Below are 12336 nucleotides of genomic sequence, written 5' to 3'. Positions count from 1 at the left end.
ATTTCAATTTTCTAAAATGAAATACAACTGTCCTGTAAGTCTCATTATAAGAGTTAACTGTATGGTGATATAACCAAGGCTGAATCTACACTACTGCTTTAGGGCAGTACTGAAACACCCTCATAACTGTTGGGGCACATTACGCATTCCATATACTGCTTTCATGGTGTTATTCTTCTTTGTGGTCTCTGCACAAGAGGGATCTAGCATTACCATGATGGGATCGTAATGATTTGACACAAGGTGTAGATTTGGGGCAGGCAGATAGCCTGGATTAATTTTGCTGGATGATCATACAAAATATAAGTCACTCACAGACCAGACAATTGGCATAACTTCATAAAAAATGCTGTGAGAAAATGTTTTAGAGATGATAAAACTCCACCTTAGATGCTTCCCCCCACACACACCAATCTGGGAACCAGCAAGCAGGGGTGTGATTTCATGATGGTTGTGTTTCTGCCTCTTGAGAATGCAGAGAAGGTCACCCTATATTTTGGACAACAGTCCTTCAGGCTATTGGAATGAAAATTCATAAGTTGATGAGCAGTTCTTTATTCTCTGTCATTGTTTATAAAAGTCTTAACGCACTTCACTTTCAGAAAAAAAAAACTTGCAGCCTTTATGCCAATATATCATAGAATCATAGAATATTAGAGTTGGAAGGGGCCTATAAGGCCATCGAGTCCAACCCCCTGCTCAATGCAGGAATCCACCCTAAAGCATATCTGACAGATGGTTATCCAGCTACCTCTTGAATGCCTCTAGTGTGGGAGAGCCCACAACCTCCCTAGGTAACTGGTTCCATTGTCGTACTGCTCTAACAGTCAGGAAGTTTTTCCTGATGTCCAGCCGGAATCTGGCTTCCTTTAACTTGAGCCCGTTATTCCGTGTCCTGCACTCTGGGAGGATCGAGAAGATATCCTGGCCCTCCTCTGTGTGACAACCTTTTAAGTATTTGAAGAGTGCTATCATGTCTCCCCTCAATCTTCTCTTCTCCAGGCTAAACATGCCCAGTTCTTTCAGTCTCTCTTCATAGGGCTTTGTTTCCAGACCCCTGATCATCCTGGTTGCCCTCCTCTGAACACACTCCAGCTTCTCTGCGTCCTTCTTGAATTGGACAATCAGTTCTATTGAGTCCACTGGAGTTTATTCCCAAGAGTTTATTCCAAACAACATGTGTGTAGGATTTCAGGCTGAAATTCATAACCAAATTCTAGGACAGCTCTCTACTGCTGAAATTCAGTGTCTTTAACTTGTGTTTCAAGTTAGTTCCTGACATAATCATTGTCTTCTCCCCCCCCCCCCCCGCCCTCTCTCTCTCTCTCTCTCTCAGGGTCCTAAAGGGCCTCCTGGGGCACCAGGCTTTCAGGTAAGATAAATAATGGGAAATCTGGATGAATCTTTTTTTAGTTTCACTACATGGGCATTTATCATGCAGTCATTGTTCTCTATTCATGGTATAGATGTTCTTTAGATGACATGGTGATCCTCCTCTTTTGCTTCTATGTCTAAAAAGCACTTTGGTGAATTTTTATAGAGCTGGGAAAAGTAGTATTTATTTGTAAAAGTACAGGAAAGTGCCTTCTTTACATCGTTATGTGTCCTATTCTGCTACCACAGTGCCACCTAGAGGTTATATAGTGGAAAAGCAGGAAAGGAAATGCTCTTTGTGTAGTACATGGGATCTCAGTTCTGTGACAAAACAAAGTAGTTACAGTGAATTAACAACCTTGTGAAGAGAAGCTCTTTTATATATTTCTTGATGCAAAATGCCCCAACTTGTTTCTGCCTCAGGGCCCAAGAGGACCCCCTGGATTACCAGGAACTCCAGGAACCCCAGGTCTTGATGTAAGTACTTGGCAAATACTACAATGTTAATATGTGTCCCTTGACAAAGGCAAGGTATTTTAAATAAAATACTGTATCTGTTTACATATGCAAAGGGTATTCCAGGACGTGATGGAAAGCCAGGAATACCAGGACCCCCAGGTGACCCGGTATGTATATCAACCGAAGTTCTACTACATTTGCAGTTAGTGGGTCAATGCTGCAAATTTACTGAGAGAACCACCCCCATTTGAAAATGTGGGCTTATATGTTGAATAAGGGGGGAAAGCACACACATTATAAATAGATGCCCAGTTTTAGGATTACATATGATGATCACTTGTACCATTGTAGTCCCACTAAAGTGAATAACTTGCACTTTATTATTTATTTATTTTATTAAAACATTTGTATCCTGCCCTATTTCAATTGGATGGCTGTCTGCTGAGATACTGGAAGTAGCCCAAGAAAGAAGAAAAGCAAAAGGCAACAGTGATAGGGGGAGATATGCCCAATTAAATGCAAAATTCCAGAGGTTAGCCAGAAGAGATAAGGAATTATTTTTAAACAAGCAATGCGTGGAAGTGGAAGAAGACAAAAGAATAGGAAGTACAAGAGACCTCTTCCAGAAAATTAGAAACATCGGAGGTAAATTCCAGGCAAAAATGGGTATGATCAAAAACAAAGATAGCAAGGACCTAACAGAAACAGAAGAGATCAAGAAAAGGTGGCAAGAATACACGGAAGATCTGTATAAGAAGGATAATAATATCGGGGATAGCTCAGACGGTGTGGTCAGTGAGTTAGAGCCAGACATCCTGAAGAGTGAGGTTGAATGGGCCTTAAGAAGCATTGCTAATAACAAGGCAGCAGGAGACGACGGTATCCCAGCTGAACTGTTTAAAATATTGCAAGATGATGCTGTCAAGGTGATGCATGCCATATGCCAGGAAATTTGGAAAACACAGGAATGGCCATCAGACTGGAAAAAATCAACTTATATCCCCATACCAAAAAAGGGAAACACTAAAGAATGTTCAAACTATCGGACAGTGGCACTTATTTCACATGCCAACAAGGTAATGCTCAAGATCCTGCAAGGTAGACTCCAGCAATTCATGGAGCGAGAATTGCCAGATGTACAAGCTGGGTTTAGAAAAGGCAGAGGAACTAGAGACCAAATTGCCGATATTCGCTGGATAATGGAGAAAGCCAGGGAGTTCCAGAAAAACATCTATTTCTGTTTTATTGACTATTCTAAAGCTTTTGACTGTGTGGATCATAACAAACTGTGGCAAGTTCTTGGTGGTATGGGGATACCAAGTCATCTTGTCTGCCTCCTGAGGAATCTGTATAACGAACAAGTAGCAACGGTAAGAACAGACCACGGAACAACGGACTGGTTTAAGATTGGGAAAGGAGTACGGCAGGGTTGTATACTCTCACCATATCTATTTAATTTGTATGGAGAACACATCATGCGATGTGCTGGGCTTGACGAATCCAAGGCTGGAGTTAAAATTGCAGGAAGAAACATTAACAACCTCAGATATGCAGATGACACCACTTTGATGGCTGAAAGCGAGGAGGAGCTGAGGAGCCTTATGACAAAGGTGAAAGAAGAAAATGCAAAAGCCGGGTTGCAGTTAAACCTCAAAAAAACCAAGATTATGGCAACTAGCTTGATTGATAACTGGCAAATAGAGGGAGAAAACGTGGGGGCAGTGACAGACTTTGTATTTCTGGGCGCAAAAATTATTGCAGACGCTGACTGCAGCCAGGAAATCAGAAGACGTTTACTTCTTGGGAGGAGAGCAATGACAAATCTTGATAAAATAGTTAAGAGCAGAGACACCACACTGACAACAAAGGTCCGCATAGTTAAAGCAATGGTATTTCCCGTAGTAACCTATGGCTGCGAGAGCTGGACCATAAGGAAAGCTGAGCGAAAGAAGATAGATGCTTTTGAACTGTGGTGTTGGAGGAAAATTCTGAGAGTGCCTTGGACTGCAAGAAGATCAAACCAGTGCATACTCCAGGAAATAAAGCCAGACTGCTCACTTGGGGGAATGATATTAAAGGCAAAACTGAAGTACTTTGTCCACATAATGAGAAGACAGGATACCCTGGAGAAGAGGCTGATGCTAGGGAAAGTGGAAGGCAAAAGGAAGAGGGGCCGACCAAGGGCAAGATGGATGGATGATATTCTGGAGGTGACAGACTTGACCTTGGGGGAGCTAGGGGTGGCGACAGCCTACAGAAAGCTCTGGCGTGGGCTGGTCCATGAAGTCACGAAGAGTCGGAAGCGACTGAACAAATAAATAACAACAATTCTGCCCTATATCAATTGGATTTCAGGGTGGTGTACAGATAAAATCAGAACAACGTAAAACAATAAATAATGTACACAGCTAAAAACGTATTAAATCGTTAACAAATTAAAACAGTAAAAAAATTAAGAGCAATAGAAACAATTAAAAACAATTTAAACTATGTGCATCCATGCAACAGTCTAAGGGCACAATCCTATGCTAATTTAGACAAAAGAAAGTCCTATCACTCCCAGCAATGCTTCGAGTTATAGGACTTCTTTCTGTCCAAACATGTGAAGGAGTGCACCTAAGTTACCTTTGAATCAACCCCCTAGAGCACTGCTAATGGTCTGACCTCAGTGGAAGACCTGGATGGGGATACGGGAGTTGTCCCGCTGCATCTATGTTCATGTGTTGACTGGAGAAGAGTCTTTTTTGTGGTATAATATATTGTATTTTGATGCTATTTACATAAGTGAATTGAGGGGAAATGTTCAAAAATATGCGCTCTCGCTCTCTCTCTCTCTCTCTCTCTCTCTCTCTCTATATATATATATATATATATATATTGTATTGTATTGTATTGTATAGAATGTGCTTAAGGATTAAGAAAGCACCCGTGCAACTGTCTGTTTGATTTGCAGGTTGCTCTTCCTCTTCTAGGAGACATGGGTGCTTTATTGAAGGTAATAGCATTTTCCGCAGCAGCGGCTTTTCCACTTGTCATAAATGGGCTGGCTATTAACAATCACCTCTTCACGGGCTGTTTTTTAACGGATTAGAAGCCCTCGCTCAGTCATGTTCAGCTTGGCAGGGTGCATGGCGTTGGTGATTTGGCATGCCTTGGTTCTTTACCAATCTGTCTGCAGATGGCCGAATCACTAGAAGCAATGGAATTTGCAATATCAGTGCAGATACCACTCTTTATCTTTAGTTTATCTTATTTTAATAAGTCTGCTCTGTACTCTGTTTGGCTACTTAATGTCAAAAGTTGGAAACACAGGAAAGCTCCCATACAGATGCTCTTTAAGTGCAACTCCAATGAGCACGCTGTCATAGACCTGCGCATTTAATAGCATGTGCTGAGTTTTTTAACTGGCCCCAGAATAGTTGCTTTATATGGATATTGTCTGTTTTTGTTTGTTATTTTATGCTTTTCATGGTTTTAAATTTTGTATATTTCTTTTTAATGTTCACTGTTTTTAACTGTTGTAAACCGCCCAGAGAGCTTTGGCTATGAGGCGGTACGTAAATGTAATTAATAACAACAACAACAACAACAACAACAACTGATCATTTTACTTAAGATAATATCTCAGCATGTGTTGGACATTTTCCACTGAAGGAACTCATAGTGTTGACAAGGCGAACAGCTTTTCACTTTAAAATGCAGCGTACCTTTTCAACCGTTTGAGCAACTCTGATGGAAACTTTTTTTTAAAAAAAATTCCAGCATATATTATTGTCCTCTGTGTACATGCATGGCTTTACTGGATTGTGGCCTTGTTCAGAAGACACCTTAAACCATTGCTTTAACCACGGTGGTTAAGCCAGAAAGCTTTATTCACCGTGGTTAAAGGCATGGTTTAAGGTGTCTTCTGAAAACGGGCCAGCTTTCTAGCTTAACCACCATGGTTAAAGCTGTGGTTTAAGGTGTCGTCTGAACACATTGTCTCAAGATAATACAGAAGCTTCATACTATGGGTAAAGCAATCCAAATCTGCCCTGATGGGGAGATCTGCTGTTGAGCCACCTCCGCCTCCCAAGCCCTGCCTGAACACAAGCAGGAGATAGGAGTCACTTCTTCAGTGGTTTTTCTTTTGCTGGATCTCAGTCATCGCACCTCAGCCTCAACCCACCCCAACCCCAACCTCTCATTGATTTCAGTGGAAGGGCAAATACCAACCCCAGCCAGGTTGGGGACCCAGACTAGGAAATGGAGGAGCTTTGGATCCAGCAGATCCAAAGCCGCCCATGGAACACCCTGTTTCAGGGCCTTCCACACAAATTACTGGAACCTTGGGATGGGCAGACTTTCCCTCCTTGTCAATTGGCAGAGCTCCTCCCCAACAGCAGAATGGGACCTCCAGCCAGTGAGTTTAGGGTTTAGAATGACATTGTAAGTCTATCTAATTTGATTTAGTGGCCCCATTCAGAAGACACCTTAAACCACGACTTTAACCATGGTGAATAAAGCAAAAGGTCTTATTCGCCATAGTTAAAGCCATGGTTTAAGATGTCTTCTGAACATGGCCTGGCTTTCTGGCTTAACCAGCATAGTTAAAGCCATGGTTTAAGGTGTCTTCTGAATGGGCTCAATGAGTTTGAATTAAAATAAATAGATAGGTATCTAGCTCTTTATCTGTCTCCATATATTGGTCAGTCCTAACTAAATTTCCCTTTACAAACAGATAGAGTTACATGGGGTTGTTTTCACACAACAGATTCATAATTGCATTTTTCATGTAAATTATTATTATTATTATTATTATTATTATTATTATTATTATTGTCATTATTATTAACTTTCCTCACATGTTATCTCATTTGGTAATAGTGTTTTCATCCAGTGTAAGGAACCCATTAATTAGAAGGAGAGCTCACTAGTGATAAATTCAATTGCAACGTTACTGCTTAGTTAAAGGGTTGTCTGAATCCACATGCTTCTCACAATAATAGAAAACATTCATGCCATGATCTTTAAATATTAAAAAATATGGGCTTCTCTCATATAATATTTCTATATTTGTTGCAGAATGTCTGGGGTAACTGTCAGGCTGGGGTTCCAGGATTAATAAGTATCAAAGGGGGGGAAGGGTGTAATAGCAGGCTTATCTGGCAGGGATGACCATGAAGCCAGAAAGGTGTGGCTGTCATTGTGACTGCATGGTGATGACAGCTGTATTATACCTTTTCTAACATTTCTGCCCACCATTTTCCTTTGTTTGTAATCATTAGGGTGATCCTGGTCCAAGAGGTCCTGCAGGAATTCCAGGTAGAGAAGGGCCTAAGGTGAGCTCCTAAAGTGAGAACAATATGTAGCTTCCTGACTGCTGAAGACTTGGATCATGATTGCTCATTCATGTTTTTATTTAATTATTTTTTAAAAAATCACACATGTGGTTCACTTTTTTAAAAAAATGATCAATTGCTCTAGCTGCAATTGCTATAGAAACCAATAATTAAAGGACCCACAAACAAAATGCACAAAAAACAGTCCTGGCTAGGGGCCAATTATGGGCGACTGAGTAACGCTCTGTCCCACTGAACAGAAAGCAAATAATGTGGCAGAAGCCAACAGAAGGAAGCTTCTAATTAAAGGTGTAATTGCAGAGGGGCATTACTGGACAGAATTTCTTTCTGAGTAGACATTACAGAAGGCGTTTGATTATGGGTATAAGCTTTCCCAGGTAATATTGCACTTTATTAGGAGCTATGGGGCACCACCCCTTTAATTCTGATTTCAGAAAAGCAATGTCAAAATGGCATTGGACTCTGCTGTTGCAGCAACCATTGTCTTACACATTACCGTAGTCTTATCTCTCATTAGCATACGTTCAGGCTCTACAGTCTGAACCTTACCAATATTATGTGTAGCTGGCCACCCTTCAGCTTTCTCGTTCTTTCTGAATGAATATGGTTCAGCAGGAATAATAATGTATTAGCCATATGAAAAAAGCTGGCCACAAAATAGTTTTCAGGCTAATGTAATATTCTATACTACAGCCTTAGACATGCAGGTAAATGTTTGAATGAAGTTGAGTCGTCACTTGATACCACCGCTCTTCAAGCAGGGATGCAGAACCTGGAGGCCACATCCAGCCCACCTGGGAGCCCAGTCCGGGGTTCCCAGATGGCCATGCTGCTGACCTCAAATTGTTTGGTGGTTTCCTGGGTTTTGTGCAATTCCCTCCATTCTCAAAGGTTGAAATGCCTCTCCTAATGCTTAGTTGCTGGCAAGAAGAGCTTTCAACTGCAATATGCTGGCATTTTGGCCTCACCTCTTTTGCCTTCAGCCCCGCCCACCACTGGAATGTGGCCCCTGAGAGCTTCTCTGAAATGGAATTTGGCCCTCAGGCTAAAAGAGGTCCAACACCCTTGACTTAAAGCTGAGAATCAGGGCCTGCAATGTAATCCCTGTCTCGTTCCTTTGGCACTAAATGCCTTAAAAGTGGTTTTGATAAAGTTGTTTTTTAATCCAGTCTATTTAATGACATCCAGATCTTCTTTGTTCCAAGGGGACCAAAGGTGAGCGTGGATTTCCTGGGCTTCCTGGAGAGAAAGGTGATGAGGTAAAAACTACTTCTGTTATCATAATTGTTTTCCATTTATTCTAATAAATACTAGAGAAATACCTAGTCCCAGTCATTTTCTGAGCCTCCACCCTGGCTGGTCAGAGTGTCCCCCTTCTTAGGGCTGTGCACGGACCCCCCAATCCTCTTCGCAGCCCGACCTGCAACTTCTGGATCGGGCCAATCCACCCTGCCACAATCCACCTGTGGTCCGGTCCGCTTTGTTACGGAGCTCCGGTTCTGAATCAGACCTCTGTTTCCGCCCCACCCAAAGACTTACCTGGCTGTGCCATCGTCGCCACACAAACTGCGGCAGTGGGGCCAGGTAAGCACCCCCCTCCCCCGCGCGCACCACTTACCTGGTCCATCGCGGCCCGTCACCACTTGGGGCCTACACTTCCAGATTGAGCCACGAGCTCAAGTGAAGCCGGCGATGGGCCACGACAGACCAGGTAAGACCCCCCCTCCCCCTGCCCCCTTACCTGGCTCTGCCGCCATCGCTGCATGAGCGGCAGCAGCAGCGACAGGGCCAGGTAAGCCCCCCCTTGCGCACACCACTTATCTGGTCCGTTGCAGCCCGTTGCCAGCTTCACTTCAGCCCACTGCTTAATTCGGAAGTGTAGGCCTCGCTTGGGGCCTACATTTCCGGGTTGAGCCGCAAGCTCAAGTGAAGCCAGCGATGGCTGCGACGAACCAGGTAAGACCCCCTCCCCCCTTACCTGGCTCTGCTGCCGTCACCACACAGGCAGCAGCAGCGCCAGGTAAGGCCCCCTTACCTTTTTTTCGGAGCTCCGGATCGAGGCGAAGAATCTGCCTTCATCTTGATCCGCTCCACGACGCCCCACTGCCCTGATCCTCTTCGCCTCCGCCTTAAGGGGAGGCGAAGAACCCCGATCCGCTTCTGCTTCTCTGACCCGAAGAGAAGCAGAGCACAGCCCTACCCCTTCTCTCTTTTTACTTAGCAAAACTGTTGCTCCTGCTGTAGCCCTAGGAAAAGTAGAGCATTGACTTGTTCCTCATTCCTTGTTTTTGTGGCTAAATAAACACCTGGCAATTAAGGTATGGAGTATTAGAACATGGCTTAGCAAAGTGTCCTAGACATTCATTGAGAAATATTTCAACAGTGTGTGGAAGAACTTTTTTGAAGGGTCATTTTCTGATATGGCATGTGTTGAATACACTAGAACCTTTTTGTGTTTGTTTTTTTCCAACTTTGCAATGATATTATACTGTACAGGAGTTTTCCTGGAAAGAAACCTGTCAAATCAGCATCAGATAATAATTGCTGAGAGGAAAGGGGGAGCATAGAGAGAAAATTTAAGGGGGTGCCTTTATCTTGAACATTTGTGCCAGCTTTGCTATTGTCATGGCATAATTTCTCACATTGTACATGAGTAGACTCTGTCCTAAAGCATTTGTTTTCTGGATGAATCTTTCAATTTCCGTTCCTTTCAATTCCTCACTTTTCTAATCGTAAGTTCAGTTCATTTTGAACTTTTAGAATTTTTCCAGTCTTAAGATTTGTTCATCCCAAAGTTCTAAAACAATGCTGGAAAATGCTTCAACATTTTTATGCATGTTTCTCCTAATGCATGCATTTTACCTAATATACACATTTTGCAAGCAATTTTCTATAACAGTAACTCATTTTTTCACATTTCTCCCCCAATATACACATTTTTGTACATATTTTTGATTGGAGAACTCTGTTACAATTTCATTGAATTTCGAAGGATAACTGAGTTTCAGTTCACATAGTGGTTTGGAAGTGCAAAATTAAGTAAGTTTGCATTATAATGTGAACTGAATGTGAAATGTACAAATTGGGTACCCCACCTCACACAAACAGAAGCACTTTATACTTGTTCGAATTCACCACTGTATGTTACCCATTGTTCCTAATAGGTGCTTATGCTATCATATGAGAAGTGTGGCATGGGTGTTTATTTAACAGGTGCACAGATTGACCAGCCATTCTAGCAGCTGCCCAGTTTGTTACTTCCAGAAAAATGATGAACATACTCCATATATGACAGTGTATGCTTTTTGTTTGTTTTTGTATATGGAAATTATTATTATTATTATTATTATTATTATTATTATTTATTTATTTATATAGCACCATCAATGTACATGGTGCTGTACCTCCATCAGGTAGGGAAAATGTAATATATGAAGTAGTCCGTACAAAAATTTCAGCTATTCACAGCAGAACCTCAGTTGATTCTAAAAATTATTGGTACAGAAGTCAAGGTATGCCACATTACAATCTAGCATAATGTTCATAGTGAAAGCCAGCAACTGTACATTTAATCTGAAATGCCTGCCCTGAGTGGCTGTGAAGCAGTCTTGCCAAAGAGCTTCATAGAATTTCACGAATTAAATGACAGGCAAGAGGAGAAAAGAAGCCTGGCCCTTGATCTTTTGTGATGCTCCCTTAATTGATATTTTAGAAGACTATGCAGGGGCACAATTAATTTGGTTAGAGTCAGTGTGGACCTTGTGGATTTTATGAAGGCCCACACTATTTATTTATTTATTTATTTATTTATTTATTACATTTCTATACCGCCCAATAGCCAGAGCTCTCTGGGCGGTTCACAAAAATTAAAAACATTCAAAGTATAAAACAACAGTATAAAACCATAATATAAAATACAATATAAAAGCTCAACCAGATAAAAACAGCACTACCATTCACCCTGTAATTTGAGCACTGGTAGTAAGGCATAATGTGAGTGATTGTGGTTCTAGTTGAATAGATGACCAGTTAATGGCAAGAAGCCAATGAACAGGGAGGGGCTGTGGCTCAGTGTGGTAGAGCACCTGTTTTGCATGCAGAAGGTCCCAGGTTTGATCTCCAGCTTCTCCTGGTAGGGTTGGAAAATTCCCTTACTGTAACCTTGGAGAGCTGCTGCCTGTCAGTGAAGACAGTACTGGGCTAGATGGACAAGGGTCTGACATAGGCAGCTTCCTATGTTCCTATGAACTGCCCAGAGAGCATAGGCTATTGTGCAAGAGAGTGATGTAATAAATAAATGAGCTGGATATGTTTGGATTTGAGAAACGCAGGGTTGCATGTCAGGGCAGGGCTTTGAGGGAGATGTCCAGAGACCCACTCAGTAGAATGAGCAGGAGGGCTCCCCGAAACAGCAGGCTTTCCCCATTTTGAGGGAAGTGGTAAAAACATTTTACTTATTTAAAGGGTGGGCATAAAACTATTTATTCCAGAGTCTAAAATGATTCAACTGCAACACTGGCGGGGAACCAATTTTATCGTATGGAGCATGTAGAAATAAAATTTTGATTCTATTGTATCTTTTAAAGTCAAATTAGAGAATGTATTTTTAGGACGATAGGTCAGTAGCAGAAAGGAGCACAGCTCTGCTACACATGCTTGTTGGATCTTTCTGTGCTGCAAATGTAGCGGCGGCGGCAGGGAAAATTCCAGAGACTTGACTTCAAGCAACTCCTCACAATGCCTTGCTGCTGAGAACCAAGAGGCAACAGAGCAAGTGATAATAAAAAGGCCAGTTTATAATTGGCACTTAGTCTTTTAAGAGAAGTTCATTTGGGGCCAAACTTTTTATTGGTTCAGTAGGGTGCCGTACTGACTCATTCAGTTACTAAGCAAGAGTCATACTGTTGTGCATTTCACCAGCTCCTCAGGCAATCCAGCACTTCTCAGTGGCTCTTACATTTGAGCAGTAGCTCTAGGTTGGAGCACTGTAAGTGGGTGAATTAATGTTCCTTCCAGGAGAATACACTGCAGGCAGTGATTTCATTAGTGGGTCTGAAAGAAATAAAGTTTCAAGGGCAACAAAAGTGAGTGTGTACTTCAGTGGGAGTGTCATAATGTCTGAGGTTTCACTGTACTTTGGATAAAGCCCAGTACAGATTTT

At 42.0% G+C, this 12336-nt stretch overlaps 1 protein-coding gene across 1 annotated transcript in view; it reads left to right on the top strand.

The window, feature by feature from the left end:
* The window catches only part of COL19A1 (collagen type XIX alpha 1 chain), a 214355-nt gene that overhangs the window by 166511 nt on the left and 35508 nt on the right, over positions 1 to 12336 (top strand). Inside the window, exons 25-30 of the mRNA XM_063125809.1 lie at positions 1337 to 1372; positions 1798 to 1851; positions 1947 to 2000; positions 4787 to 4828; positions 7101 to 7154; positions 8381 to 8434. Of these exons, the coding sequence (XP_062981879.1) occupies positions 1337 to 1372; positions 1798 to 1851; positions 1947 to 2000; positions 4787 to 4828; positions 7101 to 7154; positions 8381 to 8434 (294 nt within the window). The remainder of the gene's footprint in view (positions 1 to 1336; positions 1373 to 1797; positions 1852 to 1946; positions 2001 to 4786; positions 4829 to 7100; positions 7155 to 8380; positions 8435 to 12336) is intronic.

The sequence above is a fragment of the Elgaria multicarinata genome, chromosome 4, assembly GCF_023053635.1.
Source record: "Elgaria multicarinata webbii isolate HBS135686 ecotype San Diego chromosome 4, rElgMul1.1.pri, whole genome shotgun sequence".
NCBI lineage: Eukaryota > Metazoa > Chordata > Lepidosauria > Squamata > Anguidae > Elgaria > Elgaria multicarinata.
The sequence above is the reverse complement of the archived record's forward strand: the minus strand, read 5'-3'. Positions and strand labels throughout refer to the sequence as shown.